This window comes from Bos taurus, chromosome 12, assembly GCF_002263795.3.
Source record: "Bos taurus isolate L1 Dominette 01449 registration number 42190680 breed Hereford chromosome 12, ARS-UCD2.0, whole genome shotgun sequence".
In the NCBI taxonomy this organism is placed as follows: Eukaryota; Metazoa; Chordata; class Mammalia; order Artiodactyla; family Bovidae; genus Bos; species Bos taurus.
Genome location: NC_037339.1, coordinates 72,812,005 through 72,834,534, shown reverse-complemented (window position 1 = coordinate 72,834,534; position 22,530 = coordinate 72,812,005). Strand labels below are relative to the sequence as shown.

Below are 22,530 nucleotides of genomic sequence, written 5' to 3'. Positions count from 1 at the left end.
AGTGTTTGCTGTAAGACCTGCCTCACTGAGCAGCCATTGGCTGGATTCAACCTCCTGTCCTGTTATCTAACAGGTAGCAGCAATTATCGGATAATCATTTTCTTCCTTTCTCTGCCTCTCACTTAGATGTGATGATGCCCAACTAGAAGGTAAAAAGGGCCTCAGGAGTGGAAGAAAAGGTCAACTGAGTTTACTGACCAGGTGGTCAGAACTGGGCAAGATTTGACCACAGATGGGCTGGAGGTGTAGTGGGCACGCAGAGTTTAAAACACAGTGTGGTGTGGAGCCCTGCTGCCCCACAGCCTCCTGAAGCCTGGGGCTCAGTAGACTAGGTGGTTCATCATCCAGTATTTCTGCTCACGTCATGTCTGGCAGCCCCAGGAAGGAAACCCACTACCCCTGCCCACCTTGGATGTGGTGCGGTGGTCCATCCCCATGGGCAGACCTACACATGGTCTTCATGGTGTTGTGTCTTCTTGTTTTCATGTGCTTTTCAATATCATTTTTCCCATGTACAAAATATGAATGATTTACTGTGACTTTATAGGCCCCAGAAACCCCTCTATTTTATCTTAATAAGGAAAATGAACTGAAGCTCTTGTCTTTGAATGACTCCAATAGGATTGTAAATATTTTGAAAGCACTATAAGTCTTCAGTGACTTTCATATCCAGTAAAATGTGTCTCTGAAGTTATATTATTCACAAAACTGCTTAGGTTTTCCCCCACTAGCCACTGGGAAGTCAATCTTTTTGGCTGAAGTTATGACTTTGATATTTTCCCACATGATCTGTTCTGGGTCTGCACATCATCTGTATTTTATTTTCGGCCTTTTTTTTCTTTTTTTTTATCAGCCTGAGTCCTAGAAAAAAATCCAGCCAGCACTTCTTACACCTTTACAAGCTGGTTATGTGTTGGAATCTCATTTAACCCCCGGAAGATTGTGATATCTTTCCTCACTCAAACCTATTATTTGTGGAGAAGTGTTGGGAATTTCTGTCCTACTATGTACACACTGATGGTGTCTGGTATCACTGACTCAATGGACATGAGTTTGAGCATGCTCCAGGAACTGGTGATGGACAGGGAAGCCTGGCGTGCTGTAGTCCATGGGGTCACAAAGAGTCGGACATGACTGGGTGACTGAACTGAACACATGCACCCACTGAATATTGAGTTTTTGTCTTGGTAACATATTTAAGCTGAAATTGGCATTTGATTCTGTCTAGACAAGATGTACAATATATGCATACAACTTTTTGCTTGTTGCTGTGTTAGCTCAGTCTATGTAAAGCTGTAGCAATGCAGGTTGGATGGATTTGAGGAGCCCTGTAATCTATTCCTTCCCTTACCCATGATTTGCTGACTCTGTACAAGGCTTGGTCTCTGTTGGAGTTGGAACTAGTGTCTGTAAGTGTGTGAGTGATGTAGTGTCTATATCTTCTGTGTGACATATAGGAGAATCCCTCATGGGATTCAGGGGTAGGGAGGACAGTGCCAGCTGGTGATGTCCTGACAGGTTCCCAGGAGGATTAGCTTTTGAGATGGACTGGAAGGGTGGGTGGGTTAGTACTCAGGGTGTCCAGGCAGAGGCCACCTGGGTAGTGTGGACTTAGGTGCTTATGGATCACTGGGGGATATTAAGTATGGTGGACATTCTCAGAGGTGTTGTAAAGAGATCAGGAAGGAGTGTTGTTGGGGAGGGCCAGGGAAGGAACTAGGGAAAAAACCCAAGAACATTGTATCAGTATTTGAAATGATTAATAGTAAGTTAGACTCTGAAATTATGTTGCTTCAAGAGAAAAGGAAAATTGGGAGATGAATGAGCTGTGGCAGAACAGATAAGAGCTGCTACGTGACTGATGATGGGAGAGGTGATGTGGAGACAGAACTCAGGCTGTGGTGATTGAGAGCCTGCAGAGGAGTCCTCAGACCACCGTCCATCCATCCTGCCCCTTGCTGGACACGGGCTCGGGGCAGGGAGGAGTAGCTGTGCCCCATGTTAGGTTCTCAGTGAGCCTGGATGAGAGGAGGAGGAAACGAGAGGATCTTATCTCCTGACAGCTGGTCTTTGAGAGAGATGCAAGGGTACTGCTTTCTTTTTCCTGCACAGAAGCAGGTTTTCATGATCAGTTTTTGCCAATTGTTCTTTGGAAGAGGAAGATTGCAGTCACATTTGTAGCTCTGTGGTGTGATAGATGAGAATGTCAAGGACTTGAAGGATGTTTATGATTTTAGGGGAGTAGGTTCCTATTCAAATGTTTTCTTTCTCAAACATCCCCAGAAGCTTTTATCAGTTGCCCCTGTGTTGGTAGGGATTTGGTTTGCCTCTGGGTCCTAGAATTGCCCATATTAAACCTGCTTACAAGGATAGTTTGCTTTTCTCTCATGCAAGAGTCCTTGTAAGGCTCTATATTCTCTCCCTGGGGCTGCCTTTACAAAGTAACACAAACCACAAGACCTAAAATCACAAGTCTGAAATCAAGGTGTCAGCAGGGACCACAATCTCTCGAAATCCTGTAAGGGGGACTCCTTTGTCAGCTCTGTTAACTTAAATGGTTTCAGACAAACCTTGTTTTTCCTAGGCTTGTAATTGCCATAATTCCAGCCTCTGTCTCCATCATCATCTGCCTGTTTTCTGCCGGTGTGTCTGTCTCTGCATCTCTCTTCTTATAAGGGCACTAATCATGTTGGATTCAGGGCCCACCCTACTCCACTGTGATCTCACCTTAATGGATTACACCTATAACAACCCTATTTCCAAATAGAGTCACATTTTGAGCTAACTGGCATTAGGACATATCTTTTTTGTGGTGATACAGCTCTCCCCATAACAAGTCCCATGGCTAGTGTGAACCTCCGTGGTGTTGGGACCCAGACCCTTTCTCTCTTATTATGTTACTCCACTGCATGTGACCTTGACCCCACTGGCAGCCTCCAAGGCCCAGGCCGTGGGGTGGAGGAAGGTCCTGGTTGCTGTCACTCTCCACTGACCTCGATTTAGCCACATGGCTGTGCATATCTGCTTGTGAGGCTGGAGAGAGAGGCCCTTCTTCCAAAAAGCCACTTGCAGCCAAAATCCAGGGTTTGTTACCACAGAAGAATGAGAGCAGATTTTGAGGACAGTCAGCAGTCTCTGCCACACATTCATAGTTCTTAGGGGTGTGGGTAATGGAGGTGGTCTCAGTTGTTTACTCAATTTCTCTACCACTGCAGTTTCTTTCATTGAGTTATTAATACACCTAACATTTGCAGGGCAAGAGAGAGTTTTCTGGTATATTTTTATGTTAGCTTTGTGGTGGTTCAAAGGACTTGGTTTTATTCAGCTAAATCACATTGAATGACTGCTAAGTGCTGTGAAAATAGCAAGAAGTGGAAGATGCAGCCATTCCTGTCGAGCTGGAGAGAAGGCACTGACTAAAGAGAAGAGATAAGTGATAGCGAAAAGATGCTTGTGAAGTATTTTTAAGAGGTAGAAATTTAATAAGAACATTTTCTTTTTAGAATGATAACAAGTGGTAGTTAATGAAAAGCAGTGATATTGATTTAACACACATGAGAAAAGCAGAGTGGTCTTAAGTGCTCACATGAGGGTCATGACCCACAATAGAGCCAGAGTTTTAATTCAGCATCTCTGCTGTAGGTCTTGTGTTTCCAGACTGTTTTGTGCCACCTGATTGAAGAAGGCCTGGGAATGGTCTTCCTCTCTATGTTCCTAGCAGTGTCACATGGTGCTTGGTGCATAGTGGGATTCAGTAAATATGTATGGAATAATTTCCTGTCAGCTCCCATGTTTATTGCTGGTAACACAAGACTAAAGCAATATAAATATCCAGGTTCTAAATGTGTTGGATTTTAGAGCTATATTTTCTCCTTAGGGAAAAATTTGTACACCGAGAAATGTTGAGAAAGTTGCAGATAGACTCACGACCAGGCGCTCTATTTATGTCATATATACACATGCATATACACACATTATACACACACACACACACACACACACACACTCCCTTATATAAAGAACTCTATGTATACTATATGTACTATATTATGAATGTACATACTATATGCTGTAATAATAGTGTATATTATCTATATAGTAGTTTGTTCTGATGTGAACCAACACTTCAAATACAAATGGCAAAACAATTTGTAGGTTGTATAGATTTTTACTGCAAATTCCAGGGAAGCAATTATTTTTGTTTGTGTTTCATCCCGCAGACTAAACTGTCTATGTTTTTCCTTTTTCTGTAGAACTTTTTGTTACTTGATGAGATATCACAGCTCACCACTCAACTGCCATCAGATGATAAAACAATCGTGCACATGAAAGATTTTACTGCTTTTTGGGATAAGGTAATAAGTCCTCCATTCCTAGATCATGACTGCTAATAGATAACTGTGACATAGATTTATTGGAGAATTTTGAGATTTTACTCAGGGTGTAAAATGTGACTTGCACATTTACTGAAAGTATGTTATAAAAGTTCTCAAAATCAGAGATAAAATTTGCAACTACAGAGATTATGTGTAAAATCAGCCTAAGACATTTGATGCATTCTCTATATAATTTTCAAGAGAGCTTTCAACATATTAGCACATCTTGAACTTAAAGTACATATGTTTGTAATGTTAGAATTTACAGGACTGGAGAGACAAAATGGCAGAGCAATGTCAGATTCTGAAGCCTGAACAGGGAGGGAGCTCAGTGTCTGGCCCTGGGAAACTGTGAGGTGTGGGGACAGGAAGCTGGATGTATGTGGCTCATTATTTTGTTGTCATAACTGAGTGAAAGTAGTAAAATAGAACTCTCAGTATCAGACAAGAAAGGAGTTGAGAAGCTTAAAAAATTTCTCATGTTTAAAAATCTAGCTTCTTATTGATAGATTTGTATTCCTATAATATCCAAGTCTCCTTTTTAGTGATGAAAAATAATTGTCATTTTTTTAGTATGTTAATGTTTTAGACATATTTTAGAATGTTTTTTAGGATATGTATGTTCAAGACAACATAAACAGATGAAGAGATATTCCATGTTCCTGGGTAGGAAGAATCAATATTGTGAAAATGACTATACTACCAATGATTCAAGGCGATCCCTATCAAGTTACTACTGGCATTTTTCCTGGAGCTAGAACAAAAATTTCACAATTCTTATGGAAACACAAAAGAGCTGAAATAGCCAAAGCAGTCCTGAGAAAGAAGAATGGAGCTGAAGGAATCAACTTTCCTGATTTCAGATTATACTGCAAAGCTACAGTCATCAAGACAGTATGGTACTGGAACAAAAACAGAAATATAAAAAAGACAGAAAGCCCAGAAATAAACCCATGCACCTATGGGTACATTATTTTTGACAAAGGAGGCAAGAATATATAATGGGGCAAAGACAGCCTCTTCAATAAGTGGTGCTAGGAAAACTTGACCGCTACATTGTAAAAGAATGAAATTAGAACACTTCTTAACACCATACACAAACTCAAAATGGACTAAAGACCTAAATGTAAGACCAGAAACTATAAAACTCTTAGAGGAAAACATAGGCAGAACACTCAATGAGATAAATCAAAGCAAGATCCTCTATGACCACCTCCTAGAGTAACAGAAATAAAAACAAAAGTAAACAAGTGGGACCTGATTAAGCTTAAAAGCTTTTGTATTTCAAAGGAAACTATAAGCAAGATTTAAAGACAATCTTCAGAATGGGAGAAAATAATAGCAAATGAAACAACTGACAAGGGATTACTTTCAAAAATATTTGAACAGCTCATACAACTCAATGCCAGAAAAACAAACAACCCATCAAAGAGTGGGAAAAAGACCTAAACAAACATTTCTCCAAAGAGGACATACAAATGGCTCACAAATACATGAAAACATGCTCAACATCACTCATTTTTAGAGAAATGCAAATCAAAATGACAATGAGATATCACCTCACACTGATCAGAATGGCCATCATCAAAAAGTCTACAAACAATAAATGCTGGAGAGGATGTGTAGAAAAGGGAGTACTCTTGCACTGTTGGTGGGAATGTAAATTGATACAGCCACTATGGAAGACGGTATGGAGACTCCTTAAAAAGCTAGGAATAAAACCACCATGCTGCAGCTGCTGCTGCTAAGTCTCTCTAGTCACTCTAGTCTGACTCTGTGTGACCCCATAGACGGCAGCCCACCAGGCTCCCCTGTCCCTGGGATTCTCCAGGAAAGAACACTGGAGTGGCTTGCCATTTCCTTCTCCAATGCATGAAAGTGAAAGTGAAGTTGCTCAGTTGTGTCTGATCGTCGTGACCCCATGGACTGCAGCCTACTAGGCTTCTCCATCCATGGGAGTTTCCAGGCAAGAGTACTGGCCATATGACCCAGCAATCCCACTCTGAGGCATATACCCTGAGGAAACCAAAATTGAAAATGATACATGTATCCCATTGTTCATTGCAGCACTGTTTACAATAGGCAGGACATGGAAGCAACCTAGATATCCATTGACAGATGAAGGGATAAAGAAGTTGTGGTACATATACACAATGGAATATTATTCATCTATTAAAAAGAACACATTTAAATCAGTTCTAATGAGGTAGATGAAACTGGAGCCTATTATACAGAGTGAAGTAAGTCAGAAGGAAAAATACCAATACAGTATATTAAAGCATATACATGGAATTTAGAAAGATGGTAATGACGACCTTATATGCAAGACAGCAAAAGAGACACAGATATAAAGAACAGACTTTTAGACTCTGTGGGAGAAGGTGAGGGTGGGATGATTTGAGAGAATAGTATTGAAACATATATATTACCATATGTGAAATAGATGACCAGTCAAAGTTCGATGCATGAAACAGAGCATTCACAGCAGGTGTACTGGGACAACTCAGAAGGATGGGATGGGGAGGGAGGTTGGAGGGGGTTTCAGGATGGGGGACACATGTACACCCGTAGCAAAAAATTTCTAAAAAAGAAAAAAAAGTTAATGTTTTATAATTCATTTCTTCCCAGAGAAATTTTTTCATTTTGAAGATTATTGCAATAGTTTGTCCACACTTTGTACTTTAAGTTTTTTGGGCATTTTACTGATGAACTGTAACCTCTCTTTAAAAACAAAAATTATCAGTTACTGACAATTTTCTTAACACTAAGAACATGTAAAGACATACACACACCCTTAAGTCTCTCAGGAATATGACCTGTAATTGGCATGACTTCTCCCTCACACTGGATTGTGTGCTGTTGCATGTACCTCCATATTTTTTTGCTTTCTTACAGCAGAAGTACTTTATGGCCCCTGTTTAGCCAGGACAGGTAACACATTTAACACATATTAAAATTGAGGTCTCAACACTCTGACCCACAAAGTCATAATTAATTTCTTAATTCCCTATTTTTTTTTGTTGTCATTGTTGGTGTTAAATTAGAGCTCTTGTGAAGTTAGAGCTTTGACGGGTATTTATAAGAGTTACTTTGCCAAGAAAGACTTCATCATGCAAAGTGACCTGCTCCCTTAGCATTACTGAGATTCATTCTTTTATCAAATGAAAATGGAGAGATAGTGGAGGTTTCAATTTATTAGTAGAGGGCCAGGCTAATCATGTACTTAAGCTGCCACATCGTGGAGATTAATGAAATAGTTAAAACCAAGGGTCATAATGAAAACATAAATGATTAAAAACTTCCTATATTGACTATCCTATTAAGTGTATTATTTTAATAAGTTAGTATACATCATAAAATTTGCATTTCAAATTTCAGCTTGTCATTTCAACTGCTAAATTCTGTGGCTATCTAATACTGTGTCCATATGGATAGCTAGTAAAAGGAGCCTTCTAAAGGCAACTGAAGTTGTTTCAGACCCTGGAAGAGAAAAGATTGGATGAAAAGTCCTGTAGAACACATTATCTTAAAATAGGAAGGAGAAAAATGTGGGCTATGTTTAGCATATCAGTGACTATTTTGTTATTTTCTCTACTTTCTGAAGTAATGTGTGTTAATTTATTGAAAGGGGCACATTTTTATAAACTTTAATTTGCAGGAATCAGAAACCCCAACCCTACAAGGCCTTTCGTTTACTGTCAGACCTGGTGAACTGTTAGCTGTGGTTGGACCTGTGGGAGCAGGAAAGGTAAGCCATGATACCTTGTTCAGCTTGCTGCAACGCCACAGCCTCTGTTAAATTCTCAGAGTTGAGGGACTTCCCTGGTGGTCCAGTGGTTAAGAATCTGCCCTCCAATGCAGGAGACACGGGTTGGATCCCTGGTCGGGGAACTAAGATCCCACATGCCTCGGGGCAACTAAGCCTGTGTGCTGCAATGAAAGATCTTAAGTATTGCAACTATGACCCAACACAGCCAAAAATAAATAAATGAATATTTTAAAAAATTCTTAAGAGTTGAGCCTAAAGCTGTGTATAACACAGTTTGAACTGGGCAAATCTAGAATCGCTTTCCTCTAGGTGTGTTCCATGGGACATTCGTTTTGCAAGAAGGTTTCATGGCCACATAAATCTGGGTAAATGCACACTGTGTTTTCCTTCTTGGTGCTTCATGTTGCACAGTTGGGAACTGTTTGTCGGATGTTTGGACATCTCAGTGAAGGACGTTATTTATGTGACATCTATTCAGGACAGAATGAGACAGTGGGGACTTCTTTTTGTGACAGTGGTCCCTCCGGGAAGTCTGGAGGTTGTGAAGGCTCTTCCAGGAAGCTTTGAGCGTTTTCTCACATGACTTGCCTTGATCCTCTCAGTGCACATGTAGTGAATGTGCAGCCATGTGCTGGAGCTAAAGAAACAGATGTGAGCGAGACACTGACACCTCTGCCATCCAGAGACAACCAGGTTCTGGGGTGAGACAGATATGCAGGCAGATTATTTTAGCCCAGTGCACTAGCACTGTGATGTGGGGACACAGACACACCGCATCTGTGTGGTGTACAAGATTTGAAGGACATATGTACATTCACTTAGTCTCTTGTGTTCTGTACAACAAAATACAGAAATCTAAACATAAGTGTGTACATGAGAGGTTGATGATTTCTTCTGTGACGGACTTTTGCTCTTTGGACACAACTCACTTCAGAGTTCTTTTAATAATGATCTTTGGATATAGTTTTTACATGTAGCTTTTTAAGAACAAGTATTTGCCAAATGAAGGATACTCAGATGTACGAACAGCTGCATAAACATCAGATGCAAGAAATACACATCCTGCTGGGCTGCTCTGCTAGTTAAGAATGTTAAACATTTTTATTTAGTCTTTGTTGAGTATAGCGCTTCATTTGGGGGAAATTCTTGGGCACAGTAGATTGTTATAGCATTTTATTAGTATTTCTTGTCAACTGTGGGTTTACATTGACAAACAGTGTTATTTTCAACTTTTTGGTTGCAACTACCAGAACTATACATTATCGTGTTCTAAACACAAGCTTTCTATCATGTATCAAGCGCCAGGGTGGGGTCGGCTGTGCTGCGGGGCATGTTCCGTCCTGAGTGCTGCCTGTTCATGTGTGTGTATTGCCGTCTGTTTCAGTCATCACTGTTATGTGCTCTGCTGGGGGAGCTGCCCCCGAGCCAGGGGCAGGCCAGTGTGCACGGGAGGATCGTGTATGTTTCTCAGCAGCCTTGGGTGTTCTCAGGAACTGTGAGGAGTAACATTTTATTTGGGAAGAAATACGAAGAAGAACGATATGAAAAAGTAATAAAGGCTTGTGCTTTGAAAGAGGTGGGTAATGACTCCTAAGTTGGATATACTTGAATTTTAAATAATAATAGTATCGGTTTAACCTACAAGATTTGTTGAGAGTTTTTATTTACTTTTTTAATTTGAAAAATCATTGTTGCTGATTATTTAAAACTGGTCTTCTGGGTAAATATGCAGGTATATACATTGCTGTTTTAATCCTGATGTGATAACACTCACAGAATGCCTTTTTTTTCTTTTTCCCCTTGAGGGGATCAGTCCATTCTATGAAGTTTCATTCACTTTTAACAATTATATAAATTTCTAAAATAGCAAGCACAGTGTAATGAATCCTTATGTACCACTTCCAGCTTTAGTCAGAATCAGCCGGTGGCCGGTCTTGCTGCATCTCTACCCCTGTGCTCTGCCTGCCCCACCCCCAACCTACATTATGCTGGAGCAGATCCTAGACATCATATTAGTTCATCTGTCTACATTTCATTAGTTTCATCTAAGAGAAAAAAAAATCTTTTCCCTTTGGAAGAAAATCACCACATTATTTCACCTGAAAAATAACCCAAATTCCTGAATGTCATCAACCTTCTAATCTGAGTTTACATGTTGTTAGACATCTCACTGAGAAACCTTGTTCGCTGTTGTTGGAATCAGATTCCACATAAGGTCTGTCCATTGTGCTTGGTTGTTGCCTCCTCGGTCCCTTTCAGTCTGTCGGTTTCCTGCGTTACTTCATTTTTTATTTATAATTTATTATTTAAAGAAAATAGAATGCTTATGTTTCTTCTTAATACTGTATCATTTTGTTGGAGAAGAGATTATTTTCAGAAAGGGCATTGATTTTCACAGAAAATGGCAAAGTGAAATGTTTAACTCTACATTAGGATTTAGATGAAATTAGTGAATGAATGAGGAAAACTAAACTTATCTGATAGAATATAATTTGGCAGAAACAAAGAAAAATGTAAATACCGATAAATAGTTTGTTATTCTCTTGGGTTATAAACATCAGTGAAAAACAGTTTTAAAGGGCTCCCCCTGGTCTCTTCAGGGCAGTTTGGACATCTGAATATTCTTTTATACAGTGAGGAAAAAGCTGGGACAAACTTTCAAAGGTTTGGTGTTAAAGGCTGCAAACTCTCTTTGTGAGGAAATAGTAATTCTGCTTGAACAATGGCTTGAACACCATAGACAGTATTAGGTGAGCAGCATTTTATGATAATGTGGACAGAACAGAATTATTCATTTAATGGCTGCTATTTCTTTCTCTTTGGCTCATGTTAACAGGAGACTGTGCTTTTGCAGAAATGATGTGAAGTTAGGAGGAATGAGCTAGATTTTTATTAAATGGTACATAGACTGGGTAAGAAGAGGGGAAACAAATGTGAAACAGTGAGACAATAGCTCCTATTTATTCACAGTTCATGTGCAAATCATTTTTGTATCTGTCTCTGACATGTGTGCATGCACACACATAAACAGGAAACAGTTCAGTTCAGTCGCACAGCCGTGTCCAACTCTTTGCGACCCCATGAATTGCAGCATGCGAGGCCTCCCTGTCCATCACAAACTCCCGGAGTTCACTGAGACTCACGTCCATCGAGTCAGTGATGCCATCCAGCCATCTCATCCTCTGGCGTACCCTTCTCCTCCTGCCCCCAATCCCTCCCAGCATCAGAGTCTTTTCCAATGAGTCAACTCTTCGCATGAGATGGCCAAAGTACTGGAGTTTCAGCTTCAGCATCATTCCCTCCAAAGAAATCCGAGGGCTGATCTCCTTCAGAATGGACTGGTTGGATCTCCTTGCAGTCCAAGGAACTCTCAAGAATGTTCTTCAACACCACAGTTCAAAAACATCAATTCTTCAGCACTCAGCTTTCTTCACAGTCCAACTCTCACATCCATACATGACTACTGGAAAAACCATAGCCTTGACTAGACGGACCTTTGCTGGCAAAGTAATGTCTCTGCTTTTGAATATGCTATCTAGGTTGGTCATAACTTTCTTTCTAAGGAGTAAGCGTCTTTTAATTTCATGGCTGCAGTCACCATCTGCAGTGATTTTGGAGCCCCTCCAAAAATAAAGTCTGACACTGTTTCCACTGTTTCCCCATCTATTTGCCATGAGTGGTGGGACCAGATGCCATGATCTTAGTTTTCTGAATGTTGAGCTTTAGGCCAACTTTTCCACTCTCCTCTTTCACTTTTATCAAGAGGCTTTTTAATTCCTCTTCAATTTCTGCCATAAGGGTGGTGTTATCTGCATATCTGAGGTTATTGATATTTCTCCCGGCAATCTTGATTCCAGCTTGTGCTTCTTCCAGCCCAGCGTTTCTCATGATGTACTCTGCATAGAAGTTAAATAATCAGGGTGACAATATACAACCTTGACGTACTCCTTTTCCTATTTGGAACCAGTCTGTTGTTCCATGTCCAGTTCTAACTGTTGCTTCCTGACCTGCATATAGGTTTCTCAAGAGGCAGGTCAGGTGGTCTGGTATTCCCATCTCTTTCAGAATTTTCCACAGTTTATTGTGATCCATACAGTCAAAGGCTTTGTCAATAAAGCAGAAATGGATGTTTTTCTGGAACTCTCTTGCTTTTTCAATGATCCAGCGGATGTTGGCAATTTGATTTCTGATTCCTCTGCCTTTTCTAAAACCAGCTTGAACATCTGAAATTTCACGGTTCATGTATTGCTGAAGCCTGACTTGGAGAATTTTGAGCATTAATTTACTAGTGTGTGAGATGAGTGCAATTGTGTGGTAGTTTGAGCATTCTTTGGCATTGCCTTTCTTTGGGATTGGAATGAAAACTGACCTTTTCCAGCCCTGTGGCCACTGCTGAGCTTTCCAAATTTGGTGGCATATTGAGTGCAGCACTTTCACAGCACCATCTTTCAGGATTTGAAATAGCTCAACTGGAATTCCATCACCTCCACTAGCTTTGTTCATAGTGATGCTTTCTAAGGCCCACTTGACTTCACATTCCAGGATGTCTGGCTCTAGGTGAGTGATCACACCATCGTGATGATCTGGGTTGTGAAGATCTTTTTTTGTATAGTTCTTCTGTGTATTCTTGCCACCTCTTCTTAATTATCTTCTGCTTCTGTTAGGTCCATACCATTTCTGACCTTGATCGAGCCCATGTTTGCATGAAATGTTCCCTTGGTATCTCTAATTTTCTTGAAGAGATCTCTAGTCTTTCCCATTCTGTTGTTTTCCTCTATTTCTTTGCATTGATCACTGAGGAAGGCTTTTTTATCTCTCCTTGCTATTCTTTGGAACTCTGCATTCAGATGCTTATATCTTTCCTTTTCTCCTTTGCTTTTCACTTCTCTTCTTTTCACAGCTATTTGTAAGGCCTCCTCAGACAGCCATTTTGCTTTTTTGCATTTCTTTTCCATGGGGATGGTCTTGATCCCTGTCTCCTGTACAGTGTCACGAACCTCCATCCATAGTTCATCAGGCACTCTGTCTATCAGATCTAGTCCCTTAAATCTATTTCTCACTTCCACTGTATAATCATAAGGGATTTGATTTAGGTCATACCTGAATGGTCTAGTGGTTTTCCCTACTTTCTTCAATTTCAGTCTGAATTTGGCAATAAGGAGTTCATGGTCTGAGCCACAGTCAGTTGCCAGTCTTGTTTTTGCTGACTGTATAGAGCTTGTCCATCTTTGGCTGCAAAGAATATAATCAATCTGATTTCAGTGTTAACCATCTGGTGATGTCCATGTGTAAAGTCTTCTCTTGTGTTGTTGGAAAAGGGTGTTTGCTATGACCAGTGTATGCTCTTGGCAAAACTCTATTACTCCAAGGCCAAATTTGCCTGTTATTCCAGGTGTTTCTTGACTTCTTTCCCCTATAATGAAAAGGACATCTTTTTTGGGTGTTAGTTCTAAAAGGTCTTGGAGGTCTTCATAGAACTGTTCAACTTCAGCTTCTTCCGCATTACAGGTTGGGGCATAGGCTTGGATTACCATGATATCGAATGGTTTGCCTTGGAAATGAACAGAGATCATTCTGTCGTTTTTGAGATTGCATCCAAGTATTGCATTTCGGATTCTTTGTTGACCATGATGGCTACTCCATTTTTTCTAAGGGATTCCTGCCCACAGTAGTAGATACAATGGTCATCTGAGTTAAATTCAGCCATTGCAGTCCATTTTAGTTTGCTGATTCCTAAAATGTTAATGTTCATTCTTGCCATCTCCTGTTTGACCGCTTCCAATTTGCCTTGATTCATGGACCTAACATTCCAGGTTCCTATGCAATATTGCTCTTTACAGCATCGGACCTTGATTCTATCACCAGTCACATCCACAACAGGGTATTGTTTTTGCTCTGGCTCCATCCCTTCATTCTTTCTGTAGTTATTTCTCAACTGATCTCCTGTAGCAATTGGGCACTTACCAACCTGGGGAGTTCCTCTTTCAGTATCCTATCATTTTGCCTTTTCATACTGTTCATGGGGTTCTCAAGGCAAGAATATTGAAATGGTTTGCCATTCCCTTCTCCAGTGGACCACATTCTGTCAGACCTCTCCACCATGACCCGTCCGTCTTGGGTGGTCCCAGATGGCATGGCTTAGTTTCTTTGAGTTAAACAAGGCTGTGGTCTGTGTGATCAGATTGGCTAGTATTCTGTGATTATGGTTTCAGTGTGTCTGCCCTCTGATGCCCTCTCACAACCCTACTGTCTTACTTGGGTTTCTCTTACCTTTATCATGGGGTATCTCTTCACGGCTGCTCCAGCAAAGTGCAGCCGCTGCTTCTTACCTTAAATGAGGGGTATCTCTTTACGGCCGCCCCTCCTGACCTTGAACGTAGAATAGCTCCTCTCGGCCCTCCTGCGCCCATGCAGCTGCCGTTCCTTGGACGTGGGGTTGCTCGTCTCTGCTGCCGCCCCTGACCTTAGACATGGGGTAGCTCCTCTTGGCCGCTCCTGCGCTGTTGCAGTCTGGCACTCTCGGTTGTCGCCCTTTACCTTGGGTGAGGGGTAGCTCCTCTCGGCCACGCTTCTGCGTGGTCCTTCGCAGCTGGTGTGCTTATGCATGGTCACATGATTTATTAATTCTTTATGAGTATCCTTGATGTTCCTATCTTAATTTTATAGTAGGAGAAACTGATACTTGAGGGATCAAACAGCTCATCTCTGAGTTTACAGCTCAAGTTCAGATCTGTTTCTGCATAACCCTAGATTCCATGGAAGGTGGGGTGTGGAGTAAACAGATTTCAGGCATTTCCTCTTTGCCTTAATCACATCCAGCTCCTGACACCCAGATCAAATTCCAGAGACCCAGCCAGGGTGTGCCCCTTTCTTTGGTGACCTTGCTTTTCTGGTGAAGGAAAAGACACACCCTGGTTAGGATCTCTGTTTACATGCCCCCTTACACCTTCATCCATTGCTCACTTTTTAAGAAGTTCTTAATTCTAAACTTCCTCAATTGAAAGGCAGCACAACACCATGGATAAGCATGGAAACTAGAGGCACTATGGTGTGAAAGAGCAGAAGTCTCTGAACTGACATGAGCTGGGTCAGATTCTAGTTCTTCTGTTCAATAGCCAAAAAGGAAACATATACCTATTTGAATGCAGAGTTGCAAAGAATAGCAAGGAGAGATAAGAAAGCTTTCCTCAGTGATCAATGCAAAGAAATAGAGGAAAACAACAGAATGGGAAAGACTAGAGATTGCTTCAAGAAAATTAGAGATACCAAAAGAATATTTCATGCAAAGATGGGCACAATAAAGGACAGAAATGGTATGGACCTAACAGAAGCTGAAGATATTAAGAAGAGATGGTAATAATACACAGAAGGACTATACAAAAAAGATCTTCACCACCCAGAAAATCACGATGGTGTGATCACTCACCTAGAGCCAGACATTCTGGAATGGAAAGTCAAGTGGGCCTTAGGAAGTATCACTACGAACAAAGCTAGTGAAGGTGATGGAATTCCAGTTGAACTATTTCAAATCCTGAAAGATGATGCTGTGAAAGTGCTGCACTCAATATGTCAGCAAATTTGGAAAACTCAGCAGTGGCCACAGGACTGGAAAATGTCAGTTTTCATTCCAATCCCAGAGAAAGACAATGCCAAAGAATGCTCAAAACCACACAATTACACTCATTTCACATACTAGCAAAGTAATGCTCAACATTCTCCAAGCTTGGCTTCAACAGTACATGAACTGTAAACTTCCAGATGCTCAAGATGGATTTAGAAAATTCAGAGGAAGCAGAGATCAAATTGCCAACATATGCTGGATCATCAAAAAAGAAAGAGAGTTCCAGAAAAACATCTATTTCTGTTTTATTGACAATGCAAAACTTTGACCGTGTGGACCACAACAAACTCTGGAAAATTCTTCAAGAGGTGGGAATACCAGACCACCTGACCTGCCTCTTGAGAAATCTGTACGCAAGTCAGAAAGCAACAGTTAGAACTGGACATGGAACAACAGACTAGTTCCAAATTAGGAAAGGAGTACATCAAGGCTGTATATTGTCACCGTGCTTATTTAACTTATATGAAGAATACATCATGAGAAATGCTGGGCTGGATGAAGCACAAGCTAGAATAAAGATTGCCGTGAGAAATATAAAAAACCTCAGATATGCAGATGACACCACTTTAAGGCAGAAAATGAAGAAGAACTAAAGAGCCTCTTGATGAAAGTGAAAGAGGAGAGTGAAAAAGGTGGCTTAAAGCTCAACATTCAGAAAACTAAGCTCATGGTATCCGGTCCCATCACTTCATGGGAAATAGATGGGGAAACAGTAGAAACAGTGACAGACTTTATTTTTTTGGGGCTCCAAAATCACTGCAGTTGGTGATTGCAGCCATGAAATTTAAAGACAGTTACTCCTTGGTAGGAAAGTTATGACCAACCTAGACAGCATATCCAAAAGCAGAGACATTACTTGCCAACAAAGGTCCCCCTAGTGAAATCTATGGTTTTCTCCGTAGTCATGTATGGATGTGAGTTGGACTATAAAGAAAGGTGAGCACCGAAGAATTGATGCTTTTGAACTGTGGTGTTGGAGAAGACTCTTGAGGGTCCCTTGGACTGCAAGGAGATCCAAACAGTCCATCCTAAAGGAAATCAGTCCTGAATGTTCTTGGATGGACTGATGATGAAGCTGAAACTCCAATACTTTGGCTACCTGATACGAAGAACTGACTCATTAGAAAAGACCCTGATGCTGGGAAAGATTGAAGACAGGAGGAAAAGGGGACGACGGAGGATGAGATGGTTGGATGTCATCACCGACTCAATGGACATGAGTTTGATTAAACTCCGGGAATGGGCGATGGACAGGAAGGCCTGACCTGCTGCAGTCAATGGGGTCACAAAGAGTCAGACACGGCTGAGCAACTGAACTGAACTGACCCTCAGAACAGTGATGTGACCTCACTTAGTCTCAGTTTCCTCATCTGGGAAATGGGGTCAGTACTTACCATGTAGCTTGTTGCAAAGATTAGAGATAATCAGTATTAGGGTGCAGCACAGTGCTTGGTTCACAGATCTTACCCACCAGGAGCTGAGAGAAGCTATGTGCACGCATACAAATTATTGAGCAGAATAGGACAGGTCCTTCAGAAGAAATATACGCAAAGCCTTAGGAACCCAGCAGGAAGAGAGTGAGTCCAGGATGGTTTCCTGGGAGAGTGTGTTTGGGCTGAGCCTGGAAGGATGGGCAGGATATTGACAGGCCATGAGAGGAGGGGCAATTCCAAACGGAAGACAAGCAGTAAATGAAGGTGTGGGGTTCCATTGTTTGACTCCAGAATCCAACCCTCGTCTGCCAGGGTGCTCATCAACTGTTTCAACAGTCTGCTCCATAGCATTTCTACTGTTAAGTCTCCACCATTGCTGAAGGGTCCTTGGTATGTTTTTGGTAGATGGTATCAAACCAGCTTCTTCATTTCCTAGTTCACCTCTAGTTTGTGTATCTGCTGTTCAGTGAAAATTGGTTAAATTTAACTTAGAGGAAAATAACATGAATAAGAACACTTTCCTGTCAGTGGGAAGAATTGTAATATATGCTCAAGTCAGGCTTTTCCCTTTAACCTAATCAGAAAATCCTGGCTGGGAAATTAGCCTGACTTGGATTTTACCTCAAATCCTTTAAATTGTTCTTCCCATCTGGGACTTGTCCATTAATAATTTGCAAAGTCAACAACACACTCAAAGTCCTACCACCAGAGTTGAAGAGAGCCTGTTTCTTATGCTCGAACTGAGCTAAGTGAAAGAGTGAACTTTTCTAGAGCATGTTGCGATTGCTGTACTATAATGCAATGCTATTTGGGGAAGGAAACCAGAAAAATACATTAATAAAATTAAAGGATAAAAAGTAATAACAGTTTGCAAGGACTGTCAACAGTGAAACGGAGGTCCAGAAAACAGTGTGTGTGTATGTATGGCTGGAGCCTATCTTAAAATGGTATGAAAACCAGGAGGGAGAGATGGTATTAACTTCTGAGCTTGATGAAGAAATAAGATGAAATAATGAATTTACATGACAGAACAATTGCTGCTTTTCATTTGATCCTCCCTTGTTAAGCTTTGAGTGAGCAGGGAACCTGTGTCTGTCTATGTGTCTTTGTGGCTGTCAGGGAGGGTTATGATGGAGACACCCTCTCTCTTGTCCTCATGGTCACAAGCTTTGAATGTTGTGATTCACACTGTGAATGGGGTCCCCCTGTTGGATTAATGAGAAAACAGGCATCAATCATCAGTAACAGAGCTTCCCTGATAGCTCAGTTGATAAAGAATCTGCCTGCAGTGTGGGAGACCTGGGTTTGATTCCTGGGTTGGGAAGATCACCTGGATAAGGGAACGCCTACCCACTCCAGTATTCTGGCCTGGAGAATTCCATGGAGTCACAGAGAGTCAGACATGACTAAGCGACTTTCACTTTGACTTTCATCAGTAACAACTCAGTAAACGGTGACCCTGTTCTTCCTCATGCTCCAAATACCATGGTGCTCTTCTTACAACCCACACCCATCCCATCAGTAGGTGTTGCAGACTCTGCCTTCAGAATGTGTCTGGAGTGTGTTCCATCTCTCCATCCCTGCTGCTCCCACTGTGGTCCTGGCCACCATCATCTCTTACTTAGATATTCCAGTAGCCTCCATACTTGTATCTATCCTCACTCATTCTCCCATATTGCTTGTTTTCTGCAAAGCACAGAAGTGATTCTGTAGAAATCTCAGACCAGGTCAGTCCTCCCTTCTCCCACTCCTCCTGTTACTGGAGTGACCCCAGGCTCCTCCTGCTCTGTCTCTGCCCTCACTTCCCTCATTCTTACTCAGGTCCGCTCTCCTGCCTCCTTGCTTGTCCTGAATATCTTGGACACCTCCCCGTGGCCCCTGCACTCGCCCATCCCTCTGTGTGGAGCAGCCTCTCCAGGTCTGCCTGAGCCCCTCCCCCTCTCCCGGATCTGCTCACCCCCGCTCTGAGCAGAGCCCTCACATCCCAGTGTGGACTCACTTCCCTCCTTTACTCTCTGCCCCCCCTGAGCCCACTTCCTTTTCCTTCTCATCCTCAGTACTTGCACTCAGGTTAATTTTCCTTATTGTTCATCCTCCACTGTGGAGAGAAACTCTAGGGGCTTTGTTTCCTCATGGCTGAATTCATTGTGCCCAGAACAATGTCTGGTGTATATTGATACACAATAAATATCTGTTAGAATGGTCAGATGCATAAATGTTGTGAAAAACTACAGAATGAAAACAAACAAACAAAAAGAAAACCTGAGGATTTTTTAAATTGTTCAGTGTTATGGTTTAGCCACTATGAAATTATACTCGTTGTTGCTGATCAAACACTGTGGGGAGAACTGATGCTAAAAAGTTAGGATGGCAGGAGAACATATTTTAGATCTTTTTTTTTTTTCCTTCTCCTTTTCTATCTCCATGTAGGATTTACAGCTTTTGAAGGAAAATGATCTAACTGAGATAGGAGACCGGGGAACCCCGCTGAGTGAAGGACAGAAAGCCCGGGTCAGCCTTGCCAGGTAAATGGGGTTTCAGTTGCCATCCTGCCCCTCCTCCTCTGCACCTCCCAGTGGACGTGAGCATGCAGACCCCGCTCACCAGGTTGGCCTGTGTGAAGCAGGGTCTTGGCCCTTTCCCTGGGCTCCTGGAATGAACCTGGAGTTGTTGGACGCCGTCATGAATTCAGAGGTGGGACCCAGGGAGTGTGTAGTATCCTCTCCTGACGTCTCTCTACGTTTTCTAGAGCTGTGTATCAGGATGCAGACATCTACCTCCTGGACGATCCGCTCAGCGCAGTGGATGTAGGAGTCAGCGGGCACTTGTTCAAACAGTGAGTTAGCTCCTGTTTTCTATCATCTCTGCTTTCCAGGAACCCTGTAGAGATTGGGGAAGAGAGCTCAGGAAAGCCTTTGTGCTTCAGGAGACTCAGCTCGCTCTGCCCTGGTGTCCCTCTCTCCCCTCCCTTCCCTCCACAGAAGATCCATCTTAGAGAATTTTGCATCATGATGAGGTCAGGACAGGAAAATACAGCAGGTGCTTCCAATGTCTGAAGGACAGTGGGGTCTGTGCTTTAGGGAGTGAGGAATAGATGGGAGATTTCCCCGTGACCTGCAGTTGATAACCAGACACTGTGATGGATCCAGAGCCTTGAAGAAAGATGGTGAATGGTTTTTAAATCGTAGAGTTGGACCCAGTAATCTAGTACTTAGTGTCAGTCCTTTTCCTCCATCATGTGTTTAAGGCACATCAGAAGCAAAATTTTCAGTACTGACACAGGGCTTCTGTGGAAAGGCCCTGTTGGTTTATGCTTATTATTCTGTAGGTTTGGAAATTCTTAATAAGGCCTAGAATTAAGACTAACTTATTCCACATCTAAGTATGAATTTAATCGTTTAGTGTTGCTTCATGGATGCTTATTTGATTTAATACTTAAACCCATGATGTAGGGTTAGCCTGAATGTGGAACTAGAGATCTAGAATCTGGTGGAAATCTTGACTCTCATTTTTGTGTTTCTGGAATACAAATTGCTTTTGCCTGGCCACAGAATGACTGAAGTAAAACAACTCTTACGCTTTTCTGTGAATAATGTGTCCTAATACACGCTGACTGAAGCCTCTGATGGAGTCTAGACTGGCCTTTTTGAAAGCTGCATGAGCTTGCTTTTGCTACAACAGCATCCACATCTACCCCATGGTTGCTTACCTTGCTGTTGTTCACCTTGTTAAAGCCAACAAGCCTTCCAGCTGCACTTATTAATGCCCTGCTGTGTGCACTGGGATCAATGCCCTTACAGATGTCCCTGCACAAAACCTCTTAGTTTATAAGGAGGACAGAGAGCCAGGAGAGGGGAAGGACCCATACTGGGCAGAATAAGGGAGACTAGGATGCCCAGCTCTCATTTCTGCCTCTGAGGAACCTGTCTCAATGTGGAGCTTGTTAAGACAGATGCCTGGGAAAAGGTCAGCTGAGTCAGGGTTTAGAGGTTTCTGCTTCCCTGGTGGCTCAGAGGTTAAAGTGTCTGCCTGGAATGCGAGAGACCTGGGTTGGATCCCTGGGTCGGGAAGATCCCCTGGAGAAAGGAATGGCAACCCACTCCAGTACTCTTGGCTGGAGAATCCCATGGAGGGAGGAGCCTGGTAGGCTACAGACCATGGGGTCGCAAAGAGTCATACATGACTGAGCGACTTCACTGTACTGGATAGTAAGTGCTGAATGGAAGTGGATGTTGGAAAGCTCCCTGTGCCCCGGGCTGGGCGGGAAGTGCCCTGGGGGCGTGCAGGCTGGGTATGTATGTAGAGGCTGAAAATAAGACCCAGTTCCCTTTGCTGGAGGAAGAGTAGAAGCACAGGAAGCGAGGCTGTGAGAACAGAAGGCACGTCCTCACCTGGAGGAGGCAGGTTGTACAGCAGAGAGAAGCTGTTTGGGAATTCTCGCTGTCAGGTCCTGTGTTAGTTTGCTGGGGCTGTGTCTGTCCAGGCTGATCTCACAGAGACCAGAGCTCAGGCAAGTCCAAGGTGAGGGTGTTGGCAGATTTGGTGTCTGGTGAGGACCCAATTCCTGTGTCCTCATGTGGTGGAAGGGGTGAGGGAGCAGTGTGGGTCCCTTTTATAAAGGCACTAGTCCCATTCAGGCAGACTCCACCCTCATGACCTGTCACCTCCCAATGGCAAAATCTCCAGTACTTTCACAGTGGGGATTAGGTTTCAGTGTATGTATTTTGAGGGCATAAACATTCAGTCACAGCAGGCTGCCAGAGATGGCAGAGCTGGGGGAGCAGTGCGTAAATAATAGAAATTCATTCTCTCACAGTTCTAAAGGCTAGACTCTCATGATCAAGGTGTGGGCAGTTTGGTTTCTCCTTAGACCTTTTCCTTATCTTCTGATGACAGCTTCCTCACTGTGTCCTCGGACATGGTCCTCCCTCTGTTCATGCACACCCCTGTGTTTCTGTCCTTATGTCTTAGTCTCCTCTTCTAAGAACACCAGTCATATGGGATTAGGCCCACTATAATTGAGGGTAACAACTACCTCTTTAAAGGTTCTGTCACCAGATTCTAAGGTTCTGGTGGTCAATGTGCCATCATATGAATTTTGGGGGGAACAGAATTCATTCACAGCAAATCTTAAATAGCAAATAAAGAGACTTAAGCAGATTAGTGGAGTGAGTGAGAGAGATATGTGAGGAGCTCTGAGCTCTGGATATGAGGAGCTGGGATTCCACATCCATTAAGCAGGGGTCATGAGGCAGGTACCACTGAAGGCTGTATGTGAAAGGTGCTTAGTGTTGGGGCAATGAAAGAGCTCTGGAGATGGATGGCGGTGAT

General features: G+C 42.4%; 1 protein-coding gene across 1 annotated transcript in view; it reads left to right on the top strand.

Moving 5' to 3' along the window:
- Positions 1–22,530, top strand: part of LOC100337390 (ATP-binding cassette sub-family C member 4-like) — a 209,452-nt gene that overhangs the window by 51,785 nt on the left and 135,137 nt on the right. Inside the window, 5 exon segments of the mRNA XM_059892309.1 lie at positions 4,254–4,355; positions 8,035–8,124; positions 9,530–9,721; positions 19,630–19,724; positions 19,949–20,035. Coding sequence (XP_059748292.1) covers positions 4,254–4,355; positions 8,035–8,124; positions 9,530–9,721; positions 19,630–19,724; positions 19,949–20,035 — 566 coding nt within the window.